General features: G+C 40.8%; 1 gene segment (V, D, J or C); it reads right to left on the bottom strand.

Annotated features, from left to right (window-relative positions):
• The window catches only part of LOC138168866 (T-cell receptor alpha chain constant-like), a 93,006-nt gene extending 70,960 nt beyond the window's left edge, over positions 1-22,046 (bottom strand). The window contains 1 exon segment of the C gene segment in view: positions 21,704-22,046. Coding sequence covers positions 21,704-21,866 — 163 coding nt within the window.

Raw genomic sequence — 22,046 nt, 5'->3', positions numbered from 1 at the left:
TTTCGAATGGAGGGGAAAATATACCTCTAGGTTATGATTGTGGTTGAGACAGATTTGAAATCTGAACTTGGAAAAGTTCCACACATCCCATTCTTTCCCATTTGGGCTCTACTTTTCTTTCCATCTTATTTTGAAGCTGTCTTTAGTTACGAGAGTGGGTTTGTTCAAACTTTCCACACCATTCCATTTGGGTTTATTGTGTGTGTTATGTCTGCCTCCCTGTGATTTGCATGCACTACTGTGCATTAAAACAAAACATAACCAAGATTCACTTACTCGATTTTACAGTTAACTTTGTGCCCTGTCCAAAGTGCAGTCGATTGTTTCCAGATGTAGTCCCACAATGATACCCCACTTTGCAAAAACCTGCTCAAGCTTTACAAGTGAGATTTTCCCCCTTCCAGTGAGATTGTACCTTCTCCCTAGAGACAGGGAACATTCCCTAGTCCACAGCATATATTTCCCGTATTTCTGCAAATGCCTTTGCCATCAGAAGACAGGAAAAAAAAAAAAACAACACCCAACAAAGAAAACTCCAACAACCAACAATTAAAGCCTGTTTTGGGAAAGCACACTTTCTTGATACTTCTTTATCTCCCTTGATTTCTGCCTAAAACTTGAGATAATCCAAAGTAAACTTATCATGCAAAATGAAAATGCAGAAGCAGTCATTCTACTCTAATACTTTTCTTTTCACGTTTGCAAACAATTGAAGTGGCAAAAAAAAAAAAAAAAGGCAACACCCAAGCACATTTTTGTCAAACACAGCCTTCCAGTATTGTGAATCATATTTTGAGTTTAAAGTTTTAAATGTTTGAGACTGGATTTCTCCCAGAAAAATTTGGGTATCTGGCTTTCAGCTAACCTTTCTAATTACCAAAGAGGAGAGATGATACATTCTTCTAATTGTACCATATGCAGTCTGGTAAGACCATGGACCATTACACAGATTATGTGGAAGTTAAGTAACTGTGTGGTATGAAATAGAAATTAATAACCTGATTTCCTAACCAATGATGACGGACTTACTGAGTTTCACAGTGAGTCTAGTTATCATTCCAAAGATAAGCTTTTCCATCAAATTACCAAACACATTATTTTGTCATCCCAAAAAGTACTTTTTTTTTTTTAAATGGAAAGATCCACCTCCCCCCCCCCCCTTTTCCCTCTCCCTAGCATTTCCTGAAAAACATACTCGGCCCTACTTCTGCATCATCAAAGTTTCCAGGCGACCCTTTCAGATCATCCTCCGCTGGAGCAATGGAGAGAAACTGAGATTAAAGGCTTTAATTAGGAGATGCCAGACGTGTGTGATCTGTTTTGATTTCGCCAAATACTTCTCCACGAGACAAAAGTGGGAAGAACAAATTCTCTCTCTTCAGGTGGTATCAGTGAGTTCCTTGGGTCTAGCTAGACACAGAGCTTCTGAAAGCACCTGATATTGTCTTTGTTCTCTTCTCACACCTCAAGCTTTTTTCAATTTTCTCTGAAACTGCCTGATTTTCCTGCTCTAATATTCTCTTCTAATGCTCTCCTTTCTCTACTCACATGGACACCCCTCTAGTTTAGATCCTCATAATTTCCTCACTGGACTATTGCCCAGTCCCTACTGGACTCTCTGCCTATAGTGTATCTCTCTGCACCCCCCTCCCCCATCTACCTTTCACACAGCTGCCAATATCATCTAAGGCACAGAACTGACCCAAATCACTTCACTGCTTAATAGCCTTCACCAACTCCCTATTGTCTCTGGCTTAAAATACAAACTTTTCAGTTTACCATTTAAGGCTTTAGGGAAGCTAGTTGTTGAAGTGGATAGAGTACCTGGAGTCAGGAAGACTCATCTTGCTTGGTTCAAAGTTGGCCACAGTCACTTACTAGCCCCTGTTTGCCTCAATTTCCTCATCTGTAAAATGAACTGGAGAAGTAAATTGGCAAGCCACTCTAGTATCTTTGCCAAGAAAACCCCAAACGGAGTCATGAAAAGTTGGATATGACTGAAAAATGACTGAACAACAACAAATTTAAGACATTTCATATTCTGACTTTGGCTTGCTTTTCCAGCCTTATTTCATATTATTTCCCTTCATAAATTCTATAGTCTAGAAAGATGGACTACTGGCTTTGTCCTGAACCCAATCATCATTCTTTTACTTTTATGCATTTGCCCAAGCTGTCCCCTCTGCCTAAAACACGAACCTTCTTTATCATTGCCTTTCAAAATCCCCATCTCAAGTGCTAATCCCTCTACTAAGCCCTCCCTGCTCTTTCCAGTTAGTTGTTAGTGATGCCCCTCTCCTCAGATTATCTTGTATTATATCTATCTTTCTATACATGGCATTTCTCTCCCTACTCTGTCCAAGTAAACTCCTCAAGGTTAGGGATTGTTATATTTTTGTTTTTATATTTCCAGCAATGAGTACTATCCTGTACATTTAAGAAGTAGTATAAAAATGTTGATTGCTTTGACTAGACCCTCTCCTCTAACTTCTTCTTTCTGGAATCTCTATCTAGAGTTTGCCCTTTTCTCTTAGCCTACACAAATATTGGGGTTTAGTCCAAGGCTATATTACAGCAGTGGATAGATTGCCATTCCTGGAGTCAGGAAGACCAGAGTTCAAAATCCAGCCTTAGACACTTACTAGCTGTGTAACCCTGGGTTTAACTTCTGTTTGCCTCAGTTTCCTCATCTATTACATAATAATAGTGCCTATGTCTCAGGGCTGTTGTGAGGATGAAATGAGATTATTGTGAAATCCTTTGTACAGTGCCTGGTTGTAGTAGTAAATAATATATTGTATAAATATACATGTATGTATGGGTATATATGATCTATCTCATTATCACTACCACTACTGCTTTCACCAGCCTACCTTCCCACCAGCTATTCTCAAGCAGGGAAATAAGTAAAACCAGCATCAATATTTGGTGAAATTCATTCATCCTGTGGCTGATCATTTGCCAAACTGGCACATTTTGGTCCCAGAGGCAGAGGACTGAAGTAGTTGACCTACCACCTCTTTTTCTCTGGGGTTTTTCTGCATAGTGTACTGATACGATGTCTTTTTTTCTGGTTGACTTACTTGGATTGACAGTTAGACTTGTTCCAGTCCCCCAAAAAAGTCTCTGGTTGCCAGAGTTACACTGTGATAGGAAACTTAACAAAAACCAAGAGTTGGGGGAGGGGAGGGTCCTGACAGATTACTTCTTTCCTTCAATGCTGGCACCTGCATGGGGACATCCCCAAGAAGGAATATCTATGACTGAAACAGCTGTGTTAATCATGCTGATGTGGGGATTGATTCCTACCCTGGAGCAGGTTTAAAAGAAAAGGCATTTATTGCTTAATCAGAGCTGTAGAACCATTTGTTTTATGGTCAGCCCATGATTTGTTTTTAATCCCTTTTTCTTTTAAAATTTTATTTCTCTCCTGATGATCATGTGATACTGAAATGCATTTTAAACTGGTCTCCTTCTTACATCTTTAGACCCTAGTAAAGCTTTCTCATTTCTCTGCTAAATTACTCAGGCCCCTCATTTCCCCCCCAGAATCACTAGGCTTGGGGCTCTGATTCTCTTATTCATTTCTAACTTTTCTCATATCCCTGGAATTCCCCTATTGTGTGAGGTTTCCATCCCCCAGTTTCCTTTTGTTCCCTACTTCTCCTTCTGCAGACACTAGGAACACGTGTGTGTCATAGAACAAGCCTTGTGCTCTCTGTTCTGTCTGTTAGTCTCCTGCTGTTTTCAGCTTCCACTTACTTTACCTTTTCCTTGCCTTTGTTCCCAACCTATGTTAATAAAACTCCTCCATTCCACTGACTTTGTGCATCTCCACAGCAATCAGAATGCTTCAGACACCCCTTCTCTAGTATCTCAATAGGACAAGCATCATTGTCACAAATAGCCTTTCAGAAGATACCCTCAGGAGACGGACTTACTTGCAGTGACTGTTAAGCTCGTCCCTTGCCCAAATTTCATCTTTTCGTTATCATAGGTACACTGCCACCCAGCCCTTTGCAAAAACTGGCAGTGAACTGAATCATCAGTGGCCCCCTAGGGTTTCAATCCCAAACTGCTCCTGGCATCACTTCTAGCCATCCCCTCCCCTTTCCCATATAGGTCAACACAGAGAGAGAACTGGGTGTCGTGGAAAGCATGTTGGCTTTAGGGTCTGGAGCCTGGGACTCTGATTCCATGCCTGTCACTTAATGGCTGTGTGATCATGGGGAAGTGACTTCACCCTCAACTATAAAATGAGGATTACTAACACCCACATGAATCAATCAGCATGCATTTATTTAGCACCCATTCTGTGCCTGGCACTGTGCTAAGTAAAGGGGATACAACAATAGGGTAAAAAACCTTTCCCATCCTCAAGGAGCTTATATTCTAAAGGAAAGACAATATATACAAACATCAGTGCTCATAAGATAAATACAGCATAGATGGAAGGTGGCCTTAGAGAGGAAGACACTAGTAAGGGCAAACCACAAGCTTTTTAAACCTCCATTAACTTATTTGTAAAACGAGAGGGTTAATCCCTTCCATTTCTGAATCCACAGCCCTATGAGCATAGGCATGTTTTGAGGAAAACTCTGTTAGCCATAAAATGCTATACTATATAAAAGTGATTTGTTGTAATTATAGTTCTAGAGCCAAAAATGATATCAGAGACCATTTAGTACAAGTCCCTCCTTTTACAGATGAGGAAACTGAGTCCTAGGAAGTCTGTGTGACTTGTCCAAGGTCACACAGGTAATGTGTCAGAGTCAGTCAGGATTTGAAGTGGGATGCAGAGCCAAGGCTCTTCCCATTGGTTCTCATTGCGTCCTTAATATTATAAGACCAGTGGGTGATGAGCTCATGCCTATAAGCAGGTGTCTCAGGGACCTGCCTGTAATCTGTTCCATGGAGGGACATGGGAAAGGCATTTGTGTCTCATTATACTTCCTAGACATGCTGTGGGTTTTCAAAAACATCATTCTGCCTCACTCTTCTCCTCCCTCCCTTCTTAATTGTCCTCCCATCCTCACAATATCCCAATCTACATCTCATTTTCATATCCCAGCTCTCATTTTGATGGCACTGAGTCCCTCAGGCACCATTGATCCAGCCCTCCCTGAGACAGCATATGTTCAGAGAAACGCACCGTGATTAAAGGACTGGAAATACCAGAATCTCAAAGGCTGCGCTCCTCGGCCCCTCGTTCTTTATCGCTGGTCAATATGTTGTTCTCATTTGTCTGGCTAATGAAGAGCTGACCTTTCTACAGTGGTGGATGCGTTTTGCAGACATAACAAACACTGGGGAACTAGCAACAAAAGATCAGGGCAACTTGTTCTTTCCAGGTTTCCAGGTGGTTAGTCAAAAAGGTTCCCTAGACCACATGTCCTCTCCTTGTTTTCAGCCACCGTTTTACATGGTCTTCAGAGAGAACCTTACAAAAGCCAGGGAGCAGGGGGCCAATATTGCCCAAGCTCATGGTCACCAGGGATTGTACAGAGATATAGCTTGCTATGGACTCTGGATTTAGACTCACGAGAACTGTGTGTTCGAATCCCAGCTATTATTTATGTAGGCTGTGTGACCTTGGACAAGTCATTTACAGAATTACATAGTCAATATCTGAGAGTTGGAAAGGACCTGATAGGATATCTATTTAGTCCAACCTATGTAAGGAAACCCACCACCTTTGGAAGCAGCTCGTTTTATTTTTGGACAGCTCTAATTGCTAGGTTTTCCTGACATCGACTCTAACTAATGTCATCTCTTTACATCTTCCACTATTTGCTCCTGTCCCCGCCTTCTGTGGCCAGATAGAACAAGTCTAATCCTTCCTGCATATGACAGCTCTTCAAATAAGTTATTTGAAGATCCCTAATTGGTCCCTCTGAGCTTTCTCTTCTCCCAGCTAAACCTCCTCAGTTCCTTTAACCAATTTTCTCATGACAAGGACTCAAGGACCTTCACCATTCTGGTTGCCCTTCTCTGGACACTCTCTAGCTTATCCAAGTACTTCTTAAACTGTGGTGTTCAGAATTGCAAATAGCATTTCAGTTGAGATATGATAAGGACAGCAACTTTAGTATTTTTTTTTTAGGGGGGGGAGGTATATCACATGGCCAACTTGTATTGAGCTTGCAGTCCCCTAAAACCCTGGAATCTTTCTCAGAACCACTGCCATCTGACCACTACTCCCCCCTGTGTTTTGTATCAATATTCAGGATTGCATTTATACCTATTGAATTTAATCTTATAGATTCAGCCTGGTGCTCTTTTGGATTCTGACTTCACCCAATATGTTAGCTTTCCATCTGCACACCACCTATGCCTTTATTCAATCCACTACTAAAAATGTTAAACAACAGAAGGCTAAGCACATATCACTGGGGTAGTTTATTGGAGACTTCTTACCACATTGATATGAAATCATTAACAACTACTCCTTGATTCTAACCACTCAAGCAGTTTTGAATCCATATAATTGCATTATGGTCTAGTTCATGTGTTTTCATTTTTAATCTCAATGAACCTCAGTTTCCCTTGAAGGACTTGAGATGGTCCCTCCCAGTGCTAAATCCTACAATCCCAACATACAGCCTCACAATGCTTACCAACACTGTATGGTTTAGGAGCCCCCCAGAAGTATATGTATGCTGATACTCAGAGGTCCACATAAGGACGGTGCTTTCTGAGAGCCTCCCCACTCTTGCAGTATAGACAGCATGTCATCTGCCTGATTAACAATTCCCCAGAAACCTGGGGAGGCAAGAGAGCAGAGAAGAATAGTGATTCCTAAACAACTGGGACTTAATCTCTACCCTTTGGAACTATGGGAGGACTCCACACCCTAAACTGAACACCTGGAAAAGGAAATGTAGCATATCATGTAAATGTTTACCGGAAAAGCAACTTCAACTTTCTTCTAGCCTTATCTACCAGCCACCCCAATTTGACTCTAGGTCATCATTATCAAGTGAAAGATGTTAGCTTTTTTCTTCTTATAGATGGGCTTTCCCCTTCCTGCCTCAGATTAATTCCATTTGTTTATTCTACTCATGGGATTTCAAAATTCTCTTCTAGCTCATTTCCAGCTCAACCCATTAGGGCTCCAGTGAGTGGGCCAGAAACTCTTCAATAGAGGACTATATTGAAACATTCAGAAGTCAAGAATTTACTTTTTTCTTTCCAGCCTCCCAACTTACTTGGTTTTATGGTTAATTGTGTCCCCATTCCAAATGTCAGCTTCCCATAGTCATTGTTCACACCACAGCAGGGAGCTTTACAAAAAATGGCAGAGGGGCCTTGGTGAATCTTAAAAGCCAGTAGTCAGCCAGCCAGAGTTTCCATCTCCTCCAAAGGAGCGAGCAGCAGCAGACACACCAAAGCCCAAGGAACTCGAATCTTCCTTATCTGCTCTCATTATTAGCACAGAGAAATGTCACCACAAGGAGAAAGCACTAAGCATCATACATGGGTGTCTTTGAAGTGAGTCACATTCCTTTGCTTGCTAGTTTCAGAAATTGGGAACATACAGTTAACTTCCATTCCTTCTTTCTCCTTAATCTTAGAGGGTCCTCATAGATGCGGTCATTTGGGCAAGAATGTTTTGGGGATATGTTAGAAAGGGATGACCGAAGGAAGTTGGGGAATCTTTTTTTCTGCAAACCTTTTAAAAATAGCAAAGATATGCCTCTCCTGATTTAGGGCCACCTTTGCTTTGTGGCAGGGGTATAGTTTGGAGGAAAAGTACCCAGAGGAATCTTTGAATGCTGGAAATAAAGAGGCAAAGTTTTTGAAGGCTGGGCTAAATAGATATCCTATCAGGTCCTTTCCAACTCTCAAATATTGACTATGTAATTCTGTAAATTACTTGTCCAAGGTCACACAGCCTACATAAGTAATAGCTGGGATTCAAACACATAGTTCTCATGAATCTAAATCCAGAGTCCATAGCAAATTAGATGTTAATTCTCACCTTATAGCCAATGATAAAATAGCTAGTACTTTTAAAGCACTTTAAGGTTTTCAAAACATTTTACAATTTACATTTACATCTTACTTGATCCTCACAACAACTCTGGGAGGTAGTTGCTATTATTATCTCCATTTTACAGATGGGGCAGGCATAGTTAAGTGGCTTATCCAGGGTCACACAGTTAACAAGTGTCTGAGGGCAGACTTGAACTCAGGTCTTCTTTATTCTAAGTTCACTTTTCTATCCATTACTAGCTGCCCTGATGAACTTGGTATCATAAGCTCATAGATCTGAAGCTGTAAAAGACTTTAGACATTAAGTTCCATGCCCTTGTTTTATGGATTAGGAAACCCAGACCCAGAAAAGTTAGGTAACTCGCCCAGGGTCTTCCCTCTGGATCAGAGCTGAGAGGGGCACAGTCCTCTGAAGCCTGACATCATGATTAATGGGGGGGTGAAAGTCCAGGGTATCTGAAGGGCTATCTTGGGGCACTTACTTGGCATGATTATCAAGGTGGTCCCTGGTCCAAATGTCAGTTTCCCATAACTGGCACTAGATGTTAGCACTGCCACAGAGGCCTTTACATAAACTCATCAGGAACTCTTTGATTCTTACAGTCATCTTCCTCCTCCCACAGCTGGGGAGGAAAACATGGAGCTAATGGGCTCTCAGATGCAGAAGGTGGGATGAGCTCCACAAAAAGGGTCACGGGGAACATGGTCATGTCTGATTGTACGGTGCTTCCTTTTATCCTGAAAAAGAGCCTCCACCTGTTTCCTTCTTTCCTCGATTCTATCCAGGGGTTTGCTGAATTCACATATTGAGCATCTCTCTCTAAAGGTCTCATTTCCATTTTACAATATCGTTTTCAGGACAATTTCTCCTGTCAGTGCAAGACGTGCCCTTCCCCCCATCCATACCCTGAAGTGTCACTGGTTTCTGATGATAATAAATCCGTGGCAGAGAGGGGGAGTTTGGGGGCTTTGTGGTGGCTGAAGAGAATGGAAAACATTTATCCTCTCATTGCATCAAACAATCTCCTCTCCCTAATACTACCTCTCTGCCCCCAACTCTCAGTGCCTGCTCTAGTGCCAGGGATGGGAGGTAGGTTACATTTAGTGGATCCTTTCATGCTTATATGTTCTTAGTACCAGTAGGTCCCAAGCTCAACTGGCACAAGGCTCCTTTATGACACTACCATCAACAGAGAGCTTTACACACAGCATCCTAGGGTGCCTTCAGACCCTGGGTACCCTGACATCAAAAGACATAGGCCAATGCTTGTCTCTGCCTCCCAGCGGGGTCAAATTAAAGTGACACAGAAAGAAGGCTTTGAGATTTGATCTTTCAGACTTACCTGGGGTCACTGTCACTCTGGTCCCACTACCAAACACAAACTTCCCTGTAGTGCCAGTATCCACAGTCACTGAAAGCTTTACAAAAACCTGAGCTCCCCCCCTCAGACTGATGCCAGCCAAACAAGCAATGACTGAAAAAAAAAATGGGCTGATTTGTTATTTGACATTGTCTTGCCAAACAAACTTTAGATATTTGGGCTGAATTCAACTTTTACATTATCAGTATCATTATTATTTCCAGTTGGGTCCAGTTAAACTGCTTTGACTGAATTTGGGCCTGGCTTCTCTGCCTATGTCTACAAACCCATTAACAAAAGGTCAAAGCCACACCTCACTTATCTACAGCTTCCATGAAGGGGAATTACCCATAGTTACACCCCAGCATTCTGTCATTTTCATAAAGCAGGAGCTGTCCATCTAATTTAAAGTTGGACAGCAGCGATTCAAATAAGCCTCCCCACCTCTTTTCACAGTCTTGCCTGGGCACCCACCCCCCTTCTCCCACTCACTACAGCACTTAATTAAAGACCAAATTGCCTGCCCTCAGCTGAAGGCCTCACACAATTGTGCCCCAAACTGTTGCTGTGGCAATAATCTCAGTCTGCCTGGAAGGATGGGGGGAAAGCTGAATCTAATCTTGCATCAGAGAGACTCTCTTTTCCCCCTCCTCCTTCCCTTTAAGCTTTTGAATATTGAAAGGAGCCTATTGCATAGAAAGCTGGAAGCACTATTAGTGTCAAAAGTGCTGGCTGGAATGTTGGGTGGGAGCAAATAGGTATTTTTCCTTTCATATTTAGAATGACTGCCCAAACTCCTTCTCTCCCTTGATGTCAACTTGTAGCTATTACTTCATTCTATTATTACAGAGACCATTCTAGGGGCTGGTAATGTCCCAGCACCAAACAGGGGTATTCATAAATAAGTCAACAGACCTCTTTCTGCCCCAGTTTTTTTCCTCTGTAAAGGACAGATCCTAGTCCTCAATTCCTGGGGGCTGGCACGAACATCCCAGGGGTGAATTAATTTAGCAAAGCCCTGGAGACTGTTGAATTTATGGGTCTTAACAACATTATGTATTATTCATTGCTACTCAGAGCTTTAATTTTTGCTGCAGACGTGTGCTGATCCTACCCCTGCTGAGAAAGACAATTCTGTGCATTATAACTTCATAGCTAATCACATGCTGTGTCCTTTAGGCCTACACTTGCATTTCAACTACATGGATGCTCAAGACTGAAGAAGAAATGAGTAATGTTTGTGGCAACCACTTTTGTCCTTATGCTCCCTGGCTCCCTTTCTCTTGTGTCCTCCCACCCCTGCATGGAATTATAGGGCTACCCAGATCTTGATTGGACAGCACTTCTCTGGATACTGTGTTCAAAGCTGGTTCTACTCTACCTAAAAATACATATTCTCTCCAAATTCCACAAAGGGGATCCAGTTCTTTACCAGTTTGCCAGCTTACCTAGCTTCCAGATGTCCTGACCCCAGTCCCTATTTTTTTTGTTGGAACCCTTTTCTGCTTCCGGGGGAAGGGTATGATGAATATTGTGGATATTTTCTATTATCTATCTATAGATTGTCCTGCATTTACACTTGGATTTATTCTCCAGTATCATTTTATAACCAGCAATCCTCACTTGCATAAACTGCTGATAATTTTCACTTACATTTGTAAAATACTTGTGACCATTTTTTTTTGGAAGCACTTTTACCTCTATTATCTCATTTTGTGGGTAAAAAGGAGAAGGGACTGAAGGTATTCACATTCTGATATCCTTTGTATCTGAAGAAAAAATTGCATTTATATTCAACACCTCCTCCGCCTTCCTCTATCAGATGAAGCTCAAAGGGAAGACCAAACATAGTTACCTGGGTAACTCAAGCAAAGGTAGAGTGTTTGTCTAAATTAGCCAGGTAGCTGTATCTGTGGAGACCTGGTCAGAGCTCAAAGTAGAGAGATTTCTGTTATTAGACCCTTTTGGGTTCTGATTTGATATACATTCCTTCAGAGAGATACAGGATGAAGGTAAAAAGAAAAAATATATCTTCAAGACCCAGTGTTGGTTAATTACATCATGGCATTCCATCATTTTAGGAGATGAATTTAAGGGATTTATTATCAATGTCAGGGAGATTTATATTTAGCCTATTGAATTTACATATCTACAATATGCCAATTTCCTTTCTATCTTTTGGGCAAACATTTCCTGGGTTTAGTAAAATCCCTTAGGAGTCCCCATTCAAAATTTCTTCCCTGTCCCAATAATCTTATTTAAGATGGATGACAGGAATGTTTTCAGCTGAAGCTAATTCAGTCTTTGTAGCAGCCAAGTTCTAATTCCCTGGGGAGAAAGGGGGGGGGATGTTAAGAAGATCCCCAAGTCAAAAAAGAAAAATCTGATTTAGAAGCTAAACTAAGGTGTTTAGAGTTAGTAGTGGTTTAGTTGTGTAGGGGAAGGCATTTTTTTTGGGGGGGTCTTCATTCTTTCAGACTTACCTGTTTTTTTTTTTTTAAGCAATCAGGGTTAAGTAACTTGCTTACGGTTACACGGCCAGGTGTTTCTGGGTGGGTGCTAAGTGTCTGAGCCCGGGATTCGATCCCCAGGTCATCCTGACACTGGAGCTGGTGCTCTAACTCCCTGTGCTACCTGGCTGCCCCAGACTTACCTGTTTTTACAGTCAGGAGGGTTCCTTTTCCAAATACTAGTGCATAGCTGGAACCCCCGCTATACCCACATCTAGAAGGGGCTTTACAAAAATAGGAAAGGTAGCTGTTGTCAGTTGAGGGACCCCTGGAGTTCAACTTGGTCTTGATCTCTCACCCTGGTTCTAAACTAAGGTGCTTGTTTGGTCCAGAAGAACTCAGGGGCCAAAGTGGCTGGGCTAACTGCTGAAGAAAACTGAGTTTCTATATGGAACAGTACCTTGTTTTACGGGTAGCCTGCTGCTTCATTTGGGGGAATTCATTTGTTTTTTCTTACTTCCCCTAATTGCCTTCCCCTGGCTGGCACTCCCATCATTTCTACTTTATGGCACGTTGGGGGTAACTATTTCCTGGCTTTTTATTGAAATTGCTCTCATCATCTCACACAATTCTGGTTTACTGGAAACTGATTGCAAAAGGGGAGGAAAACTGGGGATTTTTATAGTCCAAGGTTTAAAGAATGTAGCTTGGGGGAGGGGGTGGAGTTTTCTTGTCTTTCCTGGTCTCATTCCCTGGGTCAGGCAAGGGACTCAACAACTGTAACCCTCAACCAGAAGGTGAGGAAGAGAGTTAAATAGGAAGGGAAAGGTAGCATTTGGTATCTACAGATGGTTTAATCTGTTCCTACTTACTTGAATGGACTGTCAGGGTCACCCCTTGTCCAAATACCAGCTTCTCTGTAGAAGTCTTCACACTGTCATAGGCAACTTTACAAAAACTGGTTTGGACATGTTCCCCTCAAGCTGAAACTCTCTTCCATCTCAAAATAACCTTAAGTCTTTCTGGGAAGAATGGTTCTAATGCTACTAGTCAGAACCTCAGGAGAAAATCTCTCTCTAATACTGCTTCCTTCCAACTAGGAGACCGAGCAGTTACCAATGTGCACCAGAGTTTTCTCTCTCTGTCAGTCACCTATTTAACACCCCAATTTCTACTTTCTAGGATTTTGATACTTTTCCCCTCTTCCAACCATTGGCAAAACTCTTCTTGTCATGGTAACTGGTAAGCAGAAAAGATCTGTAAAGATCCTAGATGTCCCAGGGAGAAGTTGAATTGCCATTCTCCCTAAATTTACCAGTCTGAATTCTAGGGCCAGCCCCACTGGGGAACCCAATCCATCACAATAAGACATAAAGATTAAAAGGCAATATGGAAAATCCCAGGGAAATCCTGCTGTGAGAGATGGGCTTGTCCTTTCACACTTACTTGGCTTTATTTTCAGGCTGCTCCCTATTCCAAATATCAGCTTATTGCCAGCACCTGTCACTGTCATGGGGTGCTTTACAAAAAACACTTACAGGGGCCCACCCACCCAGATGTCCTTTGAGCCTTAAAGCTGACATGGTTTCCTCACCTCTGCCCAGGGTGATCTGATCTAGAAACAATTTCTAATACTATAGAGTAAAGAAGATTAGGAGAAAATCTGTTTGCCTATTCTCCCATCTCTTTATAGCTATTTATAGAAACATTTCCTTTAGGGTTAGAGAAATGGTGCCAAGTTTCTAATCTCTTACTATTGGCTTGCTCAAAGTCACATATTTACAATCTAAATTTACATCTCATTTCCATTTGCTGAAGTTTTTAATGCATTTTGTGATTACTTCCAGAACACTTTGTATAATGATAAACTCAACTGAAATGAAGATATTGCTTTGGAGGGCTTGTGTCTAAAATGTTCTAATTCCTTTCTGCTCAAACCTGAGCAGACTAGGGCTGCGGTAGGTGTGCTTGCTCTCACAACCCCTCTGTCTCCCAGTGGGGCTATTTCAGTGAAACCCACCTTGAGAAATTGATGTCTATTAGCATAGTGGGCATCACTATTGTTACTGAGGATTAATTTGGATTTTCTTTTAATCTAGTCCCCAAATGTCAGCCTCCTATCATTCTGCCTCTTTCCATTTTGCTGACAAGGAAAGCTTAAGATAAATCTCATGAATGCTTTTTTTTTTTGAATCTCAACACATATTTCCTCTCCATGCCCATCTTAGGGGAAAAAAAACTGCACAAAAAAAGGAATGACTATAGTACCCCCAGGAGGCACTTTTATAGAAATTCCTTTGAGGATTAAGAATAGAAACTCAGTGGTGTTTGTTTTTGTTGATTAGGGACTACAAGAAGTAAATCTTATTTTCATACAGGCATAGTATCTTAAGCTGGTAATGGTTTTAGAGCTCAGTTCTATCCAACAATTTTACAGATGAGGAAACTAAGTCCCACAAATGTACAGATATTTATCATAGGACTTAGATTTGAAAGGAAATTTAGAGATCATCTTATCCAACGAATCATTTTGTAGATATGGAAACTGAAAACCAGGATGGTGAAGTGACTGGCCCAAAGTCACACAACATAATTAGCAGGGGATTTGGGATGAGAACTAAAGTGTCCTGATATATATTTCCAAGACACTTTTCACTACACTTCCAAATTCCTTTCTCAATTCTTGGTCCTAGGACTGTTTCCATTCCTCAGACTTTTCTCATTTTCATAAACTAGCAAACATTCACCATTTAAAAATTTTTAAGAGCATCTAGTGAGGAGCCATTGAAAAACCATGGATATAAGCTACCCTTGCAGTCAGTTTGACCAAAGGAGAGAGGGAACCATCACAAATGAATCTTGAATAAAGATAAGAAAGGACATTTCTCTTTTTAAACTTACATGATTTAACAGTCAGAACTGTGCCTTTCCCGAATGTGAGCTGATTGCCCATGTTCTTACACCCTGGAACAGAGCTTTGCAAAAACTTTCTCTGAACAAACTCTTTTCATCCCATTGCAACCCAATCCATTCTGGGTTCTTTCTGATGCATCCAATTCTTTACTATTCAGGGGTTTATAACCCAGTTTAGGCTTCTCCCTTCTTCCTACCTTGAAGTGCTTGATCTCTGAAAAGAACATAGAATCAGAAGGATTCTTAGATGTCAGCCAGTACTTGTGACTTTTTTTGGGCGCAGCACCTTTACCTCTATTATGTCATTTTATGGAAAAGAGAAGGGAAGGAAGGAAGGTCATGAATTTGAGCAAATGGGCACTCACTTTCTCCTTAAAGAGATCTCTTTACAGAAATATATCCCGAGATAGCCCATCCCACTTTTGGATAGCTCTACTTTATAACAAATATGCCAATAGTCACTCATAGCATCCCCATTTTGCTAGACATTTTGGTAGAATTGATAATCCCATTTTATAGAGGAGATAAGAGGCCCAGTGAAGTAAAATAATTTGCAATACAGAAAGTTGCACTGAGAAGAAAACACATTTTCTAATGCCTGACCTCGGTGCCCCTTTCCATGGGTTTGTAAATTGATGGAATTCATAAAATAATCAAATCTCAGAGATCAAGGGACCTTAATAGTTATTTAGACCAACTTTTACTAAGAAGCACAAACTTTTCCCCAATATTCCTCTAGGATCTAGAGCCATGTTGTAAACTAAAGTGGGATATTCAGACGTCAGGGTTCCAGAGAGGATTTTGGAGACAGATTGTTGAAACTTACTTGAGTTTACTATCAGTCTTGTCCCACTTCCAAAGTTAGGCCTTTGATAGCCAGACTGAATCTACACCCCCACAAATTGCTTTACAAATACTGCCAAGGCATTGCAACCAGGTGTCATGTCTCAGAGCCAAGCCGGTCTTTCCTCCCTGCTTTACTAGCAAAGTTACAAAGGCACCATGTCACGAAGCCATAAGGAACATGATTCCATGTGATGAAATGATTACCTGGCTATTCCTGCTGAGGGAAGAGCTAGAAAGGTTTTTTTTTAAATGGCTAAGATTTTTTGCCTGGAGTCTCATTAGATGCCTAGCTTTCATTTCTTTTGCAGATGTTTGCCTGAGCAGTATTTAAGCAGACACATGCAATATGTGCACGCATACATATATCCATTGTCCTTGAAACCCTACATGTAAGAAACAGATGACTGAAGAAAGAGGAAACTGGAAGGCTTAATTTTCCTGAATATAATGACATCGCTTGAAATTCCAAATGTTTCCCTCTCTTTGGCTATTTATTTAGAAAATGATATTGGGAGGAAGGAACCTCAATAGCTCTTATTGCTCATTCCTCTATCCCTTGGCAGGAATAAATGAGAACTGCCCCAAACAGATGGAGATCCATCTTAGCCATAAGAGTACATTTCACACTTTGGTACTTCCAATCAGCAATTTCAATGGAGTGACTGTCCACCAGTGAAGATTCCCTACCCCATCCTGGCCTTAGTCAATGGTTTCATGATCACATGGCCAAACTTCTGGTGATGATTCTCTCTGAATTTAGGTAGGCTGATCTCAAGTAATTCTCAGTTGTAGAAGCTTTCCTCAGCTTTATAAGATTTGCTAGAGTGTGTGTCCTCTGCTGGTTCCTTGTGGAAGCCAAGACCTCCTCCATGCTACATTGAAGCATCAGGAGGAGGACTTAGCATTCTATAAATTATCTCAAACAGAAGGAAATCCACTTTAGCTACAAAAGTACATTTCATGGCCTGCCATATGCATGTATCATAGTACCTGGCACATAGAAAGCACTTAAAATGCTTTTTTATCCATTCATTCATCTCATTTTAATGTTCCCATACCTAATGAGTTTTTCTTCTCTCTAACCTAAATCTCTTTTGCTTTATTTTAGGTCCATTTCTTCTTATTCTATGTTCAGATGGACACTATCTATCCACCTACCATGCCTTCATTGCCTTAAAGACTGCAGAGTTCCCACTCCCCCTTTTATTCTTTTCCCAACTAAATAATTCCCATTCCTTGAATCTTGAAATCTTTATATTACCTACAGACAGAGAAGTTGAGAATCCTCCCCTCCAATAATGGAAGCTCCCCGAGGGCAGGGACTATCTCACTTTGACATTTCCTAATATTTAGAATAGTGTCAGGCACAAAACAGCCACAAAAATAAAAGTTAATTGGTTACTGAGTTGGTGGGACTGGCTCTCATACATGCTAATGTCCAGGGTTTGGATCAGGTTACTTCAAGCATATTTCCCCTAGAAAGAATGGTATAGAGCAATGCGTAGTAGATGTTCATATTTCAAGAACAAGACTGGGTTTTACTGTCTGGTTCATTTCCCAAAGGTACTTTCTGCATTGGAGGATTAGAATTCCTGAGCAATTAATTTTCAAAAGGAGCCAAGGTGAACCTAGAGATTCCTCTGCTCACGATGCACTTTGTGTCTCCAAATCTTGCTATAAGTGGACTTCCCCCCTCATGCAGATAAACTAGTAGGGGGCAATAAGTCTCATTATAGGATGATACTTTGGTCTTTCCTTTAGTAATTCATTGAGATAGAAGAAATTTAGGGAAACAAATACAAACCCTCAACTCACAGTATGACTGGGTCTCTACACACTGAGAACAGCATTGTGTCAGTTAATTCCAAAGATGTTGGTATAGTTTTGTCTAGGATCCACATCTAGTTTCCTATGCATATATGTAAACCCCCCTCCCCCACCAAATTATATTCAAGGATGGGTGGCTATATTTCTGATCTACTTACCAGGACTCACTGTAAGGTATGTCCCCTTCCCAAATGTCAGCTTGGAGCCAGTACCCTGTTTAACACTGTGCTGAGAGGCTTTGTAAAAACAGATGGTGACTGATTTCACTTAGCCCAACTTTATATTCTAACCCAAAAGCCAAGATTTCTCCTGACCTGTTACAGTTTGGGAAAAGGACAAAAGGTACTTTCCTTTTCCTGGTGATCCTGGTGATTTCAGCTGATACACATATCCCAAATTACCAAGATCTAAGGTAGATTATGTTACAATCCACGAAAGACTCATATCACCAAATAAGAGAATCATCTCTATTAGTGTGTATTTATCACTTGCATTAAAGTGCTTCTGAAAATCTATGTAGATGTCACCTTCATAACAATAATAGAATTTAAAGCAAAAATGGCCAACCTCTTAATTCCCTCCCCATCCCCCCATTTTGGAATCTGTTTCTATTCAAGAATGTTTGTATCACCTACAAGAAGTATTTTCCAATCCTCCAATGATTAACATATTCCTCTACCACTGAAATTTCTTATAGCAACTCTACCAACATATATGTGTGTATGCATACATATATACATGTAACACACATCTATGTATGTATGTATATGTATGTATGTATCTTATCTGTGCATATACTATTTTTCCCGTAAGTAGAAAGTAAATTCCTTGAGGGCAGGGCTAAGGAAACAGACCCAAGAGATGTAATGAGATGCCAAGGGCACTCAGCTAATAATTAGCAGTTCTCTTTCTAGTCTACTACATAGCCTATATGTACGTTACTTTATCATTTACAAAATGCTTTTACTTACATTATCTCATAAATGCCTCTAGTCAAGGGACCAAGTCTGTTTAATCCATTCCATACAGCACTAAGCACTTATGAAGGAATAACAAATGATCATGGTCATTGCTGTATCTTTTGTTACTTTGTGTGATTTCTAGAATCAGTCTAGAGATTGCTTCTGTCTCTGATTCAAGGATACTTGGATTTACTGAAGCAGTTAACCTGTTCTCCCTGCCTTCTCTCCTCTAGATATGAAGCAAACTCTTTCTGTTCCCTTGGCAAATTAACATTCTGTTGCCCAACTTTCAGCACTGAGTCAACAGCATTTTTAATGCCCCAAATCATGCTTTCATTAATATCAGCCATGAGGAGAACTAATATGCTTCCCATCTTTGACTATTAATATGGTGAGAACAATGAATTACAGTGGTCTGAAATTGCCTTGGATTTTGGGAAATCCTCCCATTATTTAACCTATTCGTGTGACCCTTCTTGTGTGGACCTCAGTTTCCTCGCCTATAAAAGGACAGGATTAGATTAGATGATTCCTAAGGTCCTTTTCAACTCTGAAAATATTCTAACTCCATAAATGAAATGCAATTCCTGAATACCCCCTTGTACTCTATTGCGGTGTCTCCCATAGCCTTGAAAAATTCTCTATTCTGTTCCAGAAGGAGAAGAAGCTCAGCTATGACTCAACATTTGACCATGAAGTCAGAGCTTCTGAACCTATTACTTACAGAGAAATACTCATCTTTGTTTGTCCCCTTCTCCAAGACTCAAATCCCAAAATAAACAACCTTGTTTCTCCGGTTTAAAGATAGTACTTACTAGGTGTTATTCTCACCACTGTTCCAATTCCAAATGTAAATTTCCTGTTTCCTCCTTCCCACAAGAGTTAACCTTTTTACAAAAACTATAGGCCCCCTACAAACCAGAAGGAAGGTGATTTCTTCTCATGGGTGAGTGCTATTCACATCCAGATAAGAGTTCCCACCCTCACAGTTACCCAGGTCATTGGTATAACCAAGAGATGTAGTTAAAGCCGTGGGTTCTGGACCCAAGCTCCTTACCCAGCCCGACTGTCAATTGTGTCTCCTTCCCAAAAATGAGCTTCTTGTCATTCATTCCACAGTCCCTGGAGCCTTTACCAAAACCCTTATGTGAATTAAATTAGGTCCTCCTAACCTTTTAGTTTTAATTCTTTTAGTCTGGTAAAGCATATGGACCTCTTTTCAGAATAATACTTTTAAATGCATAAATTAAAATACAAGATGTTACAAAAATCCAATTATATTAAAAGTTAAAATATATAAAAGAAAATTCACAGACCCTAAGATAAGAATGTATCTCTTTGCAGACCTAATGGGGCATCTATCTCAAATAAGGACACAAGAGAAATACAGGCTGGGTGACCAAGGAGTGACCAAGGACTCATGTGGGGTTTCCTGTATTCGTACGGATTCAGATAGTGAGGATGGCAGAGCCAACCTTACCGGGTTTGATAGAGAGCCAGGTTCCTTTTCCAAATCTGGCAGGGCTGTTGCTTTGTTGCACACATTGCTCTAATCCTTTGCAAGAACCTGCAGTGACCCACAGACACAGTTCCAGGCTCTAAGTTTTGGGATGTGTTCTCTGTGAAGCTGCCCCCCCCCCCCCCAGCCTCATCTTGATATTAGAGATATGACCCTGAGGGAACTGTCCCTTCATGTCAACTACCAGGAAAGCACATTTTAGCCAATTCATGCTTTTTAACTAGCATTAGTTTTTCTTTCCCATGCAGTCATATGACCTGAATTCTAGTCCTGACTCTGCTACTGATAACCTTGAACAAGTCAATTAACCTTGTTAAATCTTATTTTCCTCAGCTGTAAAGTGGAATGGTCACATATTTACACTCTATACTTTCAAGGGTTGCTGTGAGGATCAAATTGGATCATGTCTACAGAGTGTATGAAGCAATAAAGAGTTGCTCTTGAGCTCACATGACAAAATGTAAGAAAAGCACTGTGCAAAATCTGGAGCATTACACAAATGTTAGTTAATATTATTACTAACAATAATAATATTAATTAATAAAATAATAACAATAATAAATACTTATACAAAAATCATAACCTTTGGGGGACACCAAGAAATCAATGTAAGAAAAATACCCTTAGGAGGGTGTCTCCACCCCTTAAGTATTAAAATAAATGCTGAAGTTAAACAGAAATGGTTTGTGGATTGGCTATTTGGGATTCTTCATGCCACTGTAGATGAGGTCTCTGAGAATGAATTACTCACTCAGTCTCATGGTTAAATGCAAAGGCAAATCTGTTTTTGTTCTAATCCCTAGGCTTAACCCCCTTCCCCCCCATTAAATTCCTCCCCAGTTCTAAGCAGTGAAAGCCTTTCCCCAGGGGGCTGATTTCAGAAAGTGACCCAAGGACAATTAGGAAAAAATTCTGGGGAGCTGGACAGACACATACCTGCAGAACTGTATTACATTAAACTGTAATTGTGCACATGTTCATCTTCCTTCCCTATTGTTTGAGCTGTTCTAGCCTCTTTCTGACACCTTTTGGATGAAAGAAGAATAATTCTGTCAGGTATTACTTACTGAGAATCACATGCACTCTAGTCCCAGCTCCAAATGTCAGTTTCTTATTTGCCTGATTCCCACAGGACTAAATGTCTTTACAAAAACAATACATATTAACCTAGCAGAAGGGGAGATGGTTTTGACCTTGCCCTCTAGGGGCAGTGTCTTCTGCTAAGCCCCTCATTGCTTCTGCTGAGGGGGGTTGCTCCTCTCCTCCATTTTAGAGTATGGAATGGGAGGAATAGAAGGGATTTCAGGAAGGAAGGAGATTGAGTAAGATAGTGAAATATTATCACACTCTGCGATGCTCTGTGTGTGTGTGTGTGTGTGTGTATGTGCGTGCAAAATTGATGCTTTCCCCAAAGGTTGTTTTTGTTGCTTTGCCTTCACTGGATAAAATGATAGCCAGTTCCCAAGTTGGCATCTGTACACAGGCCCTCAAGCTCTGATGAGTCTGTTTTATATATTCACTGGACCAAGAAATCATTCTGCTCCTCAAATGAAATAGTCCTATTTTTGCCCCTTGCCAGGGATCACACACTGAGGGAGGTAGATGCTGATGATGTTCATAGACTAGCTCTGTACAGAATCAAAAAATGGTAGAACTGGGAGGCAGCCAAAAGATCATCTCACTGAATCATCTCATTTTGTAGAAAGGGAAATAGAGGCCAAGAAAGAAAACTTTCCCAAGGTCACAGAGGTCATAATCACTGGATTGAAACCCATCTCCTATGACTCCACGTTCAAAGTTCTTTCCAATATAAAACATTCAGAAACCCACCTGGTATGTGTTTAACTCCATTCACATTAACATAAGATGCAATTTCCAGGTTCTTCTCACTGAATATAGGCTCATTTTTCATTGCTTCTGATTTGGAATAATAACCGTCTTCTGTTCCCAATTTTTCTTTGTCCCTAAGGAGGAAATGATGACCTTCATGCATTCTTTCCAAGGTTCCCCATGACCCCTGGTTTCTCTTCTGTGGGATAATTTTCTTCCACTCTGTTACAGTGCTGCTTCATCACCTTAAAGACACTGTCTTCTTCATTGCTTTGCAATACTAGGGTCAACAGACCACCTGCCTTTGGGCCAGGTAGAGAAGCAGCTGTCAGCTGTAGACCTA

Source organism: Petaurus breviceps, unplaced genomic scaffold, assembly GCF_028583685.1.
Source record: "Petaurus breviceps papuanus isolate PSGF00001 unplaced genomic scaffold, PetGlider_PUasm1.0 37, whole genome shotgun sequence".
Taxonomy (NCBI): domain Eukaryota; kingdom Metazoa; phylum Chordata; class Mammalia; order Diprotodontia; family Petauridae; genus Petaurus; species Petaurus breviceps.
The sequence above is the reverse complement of the archived record's forward strand: the minus strand, read 5'-3'. Positions and strand labels throughout refer to the sequence as shown.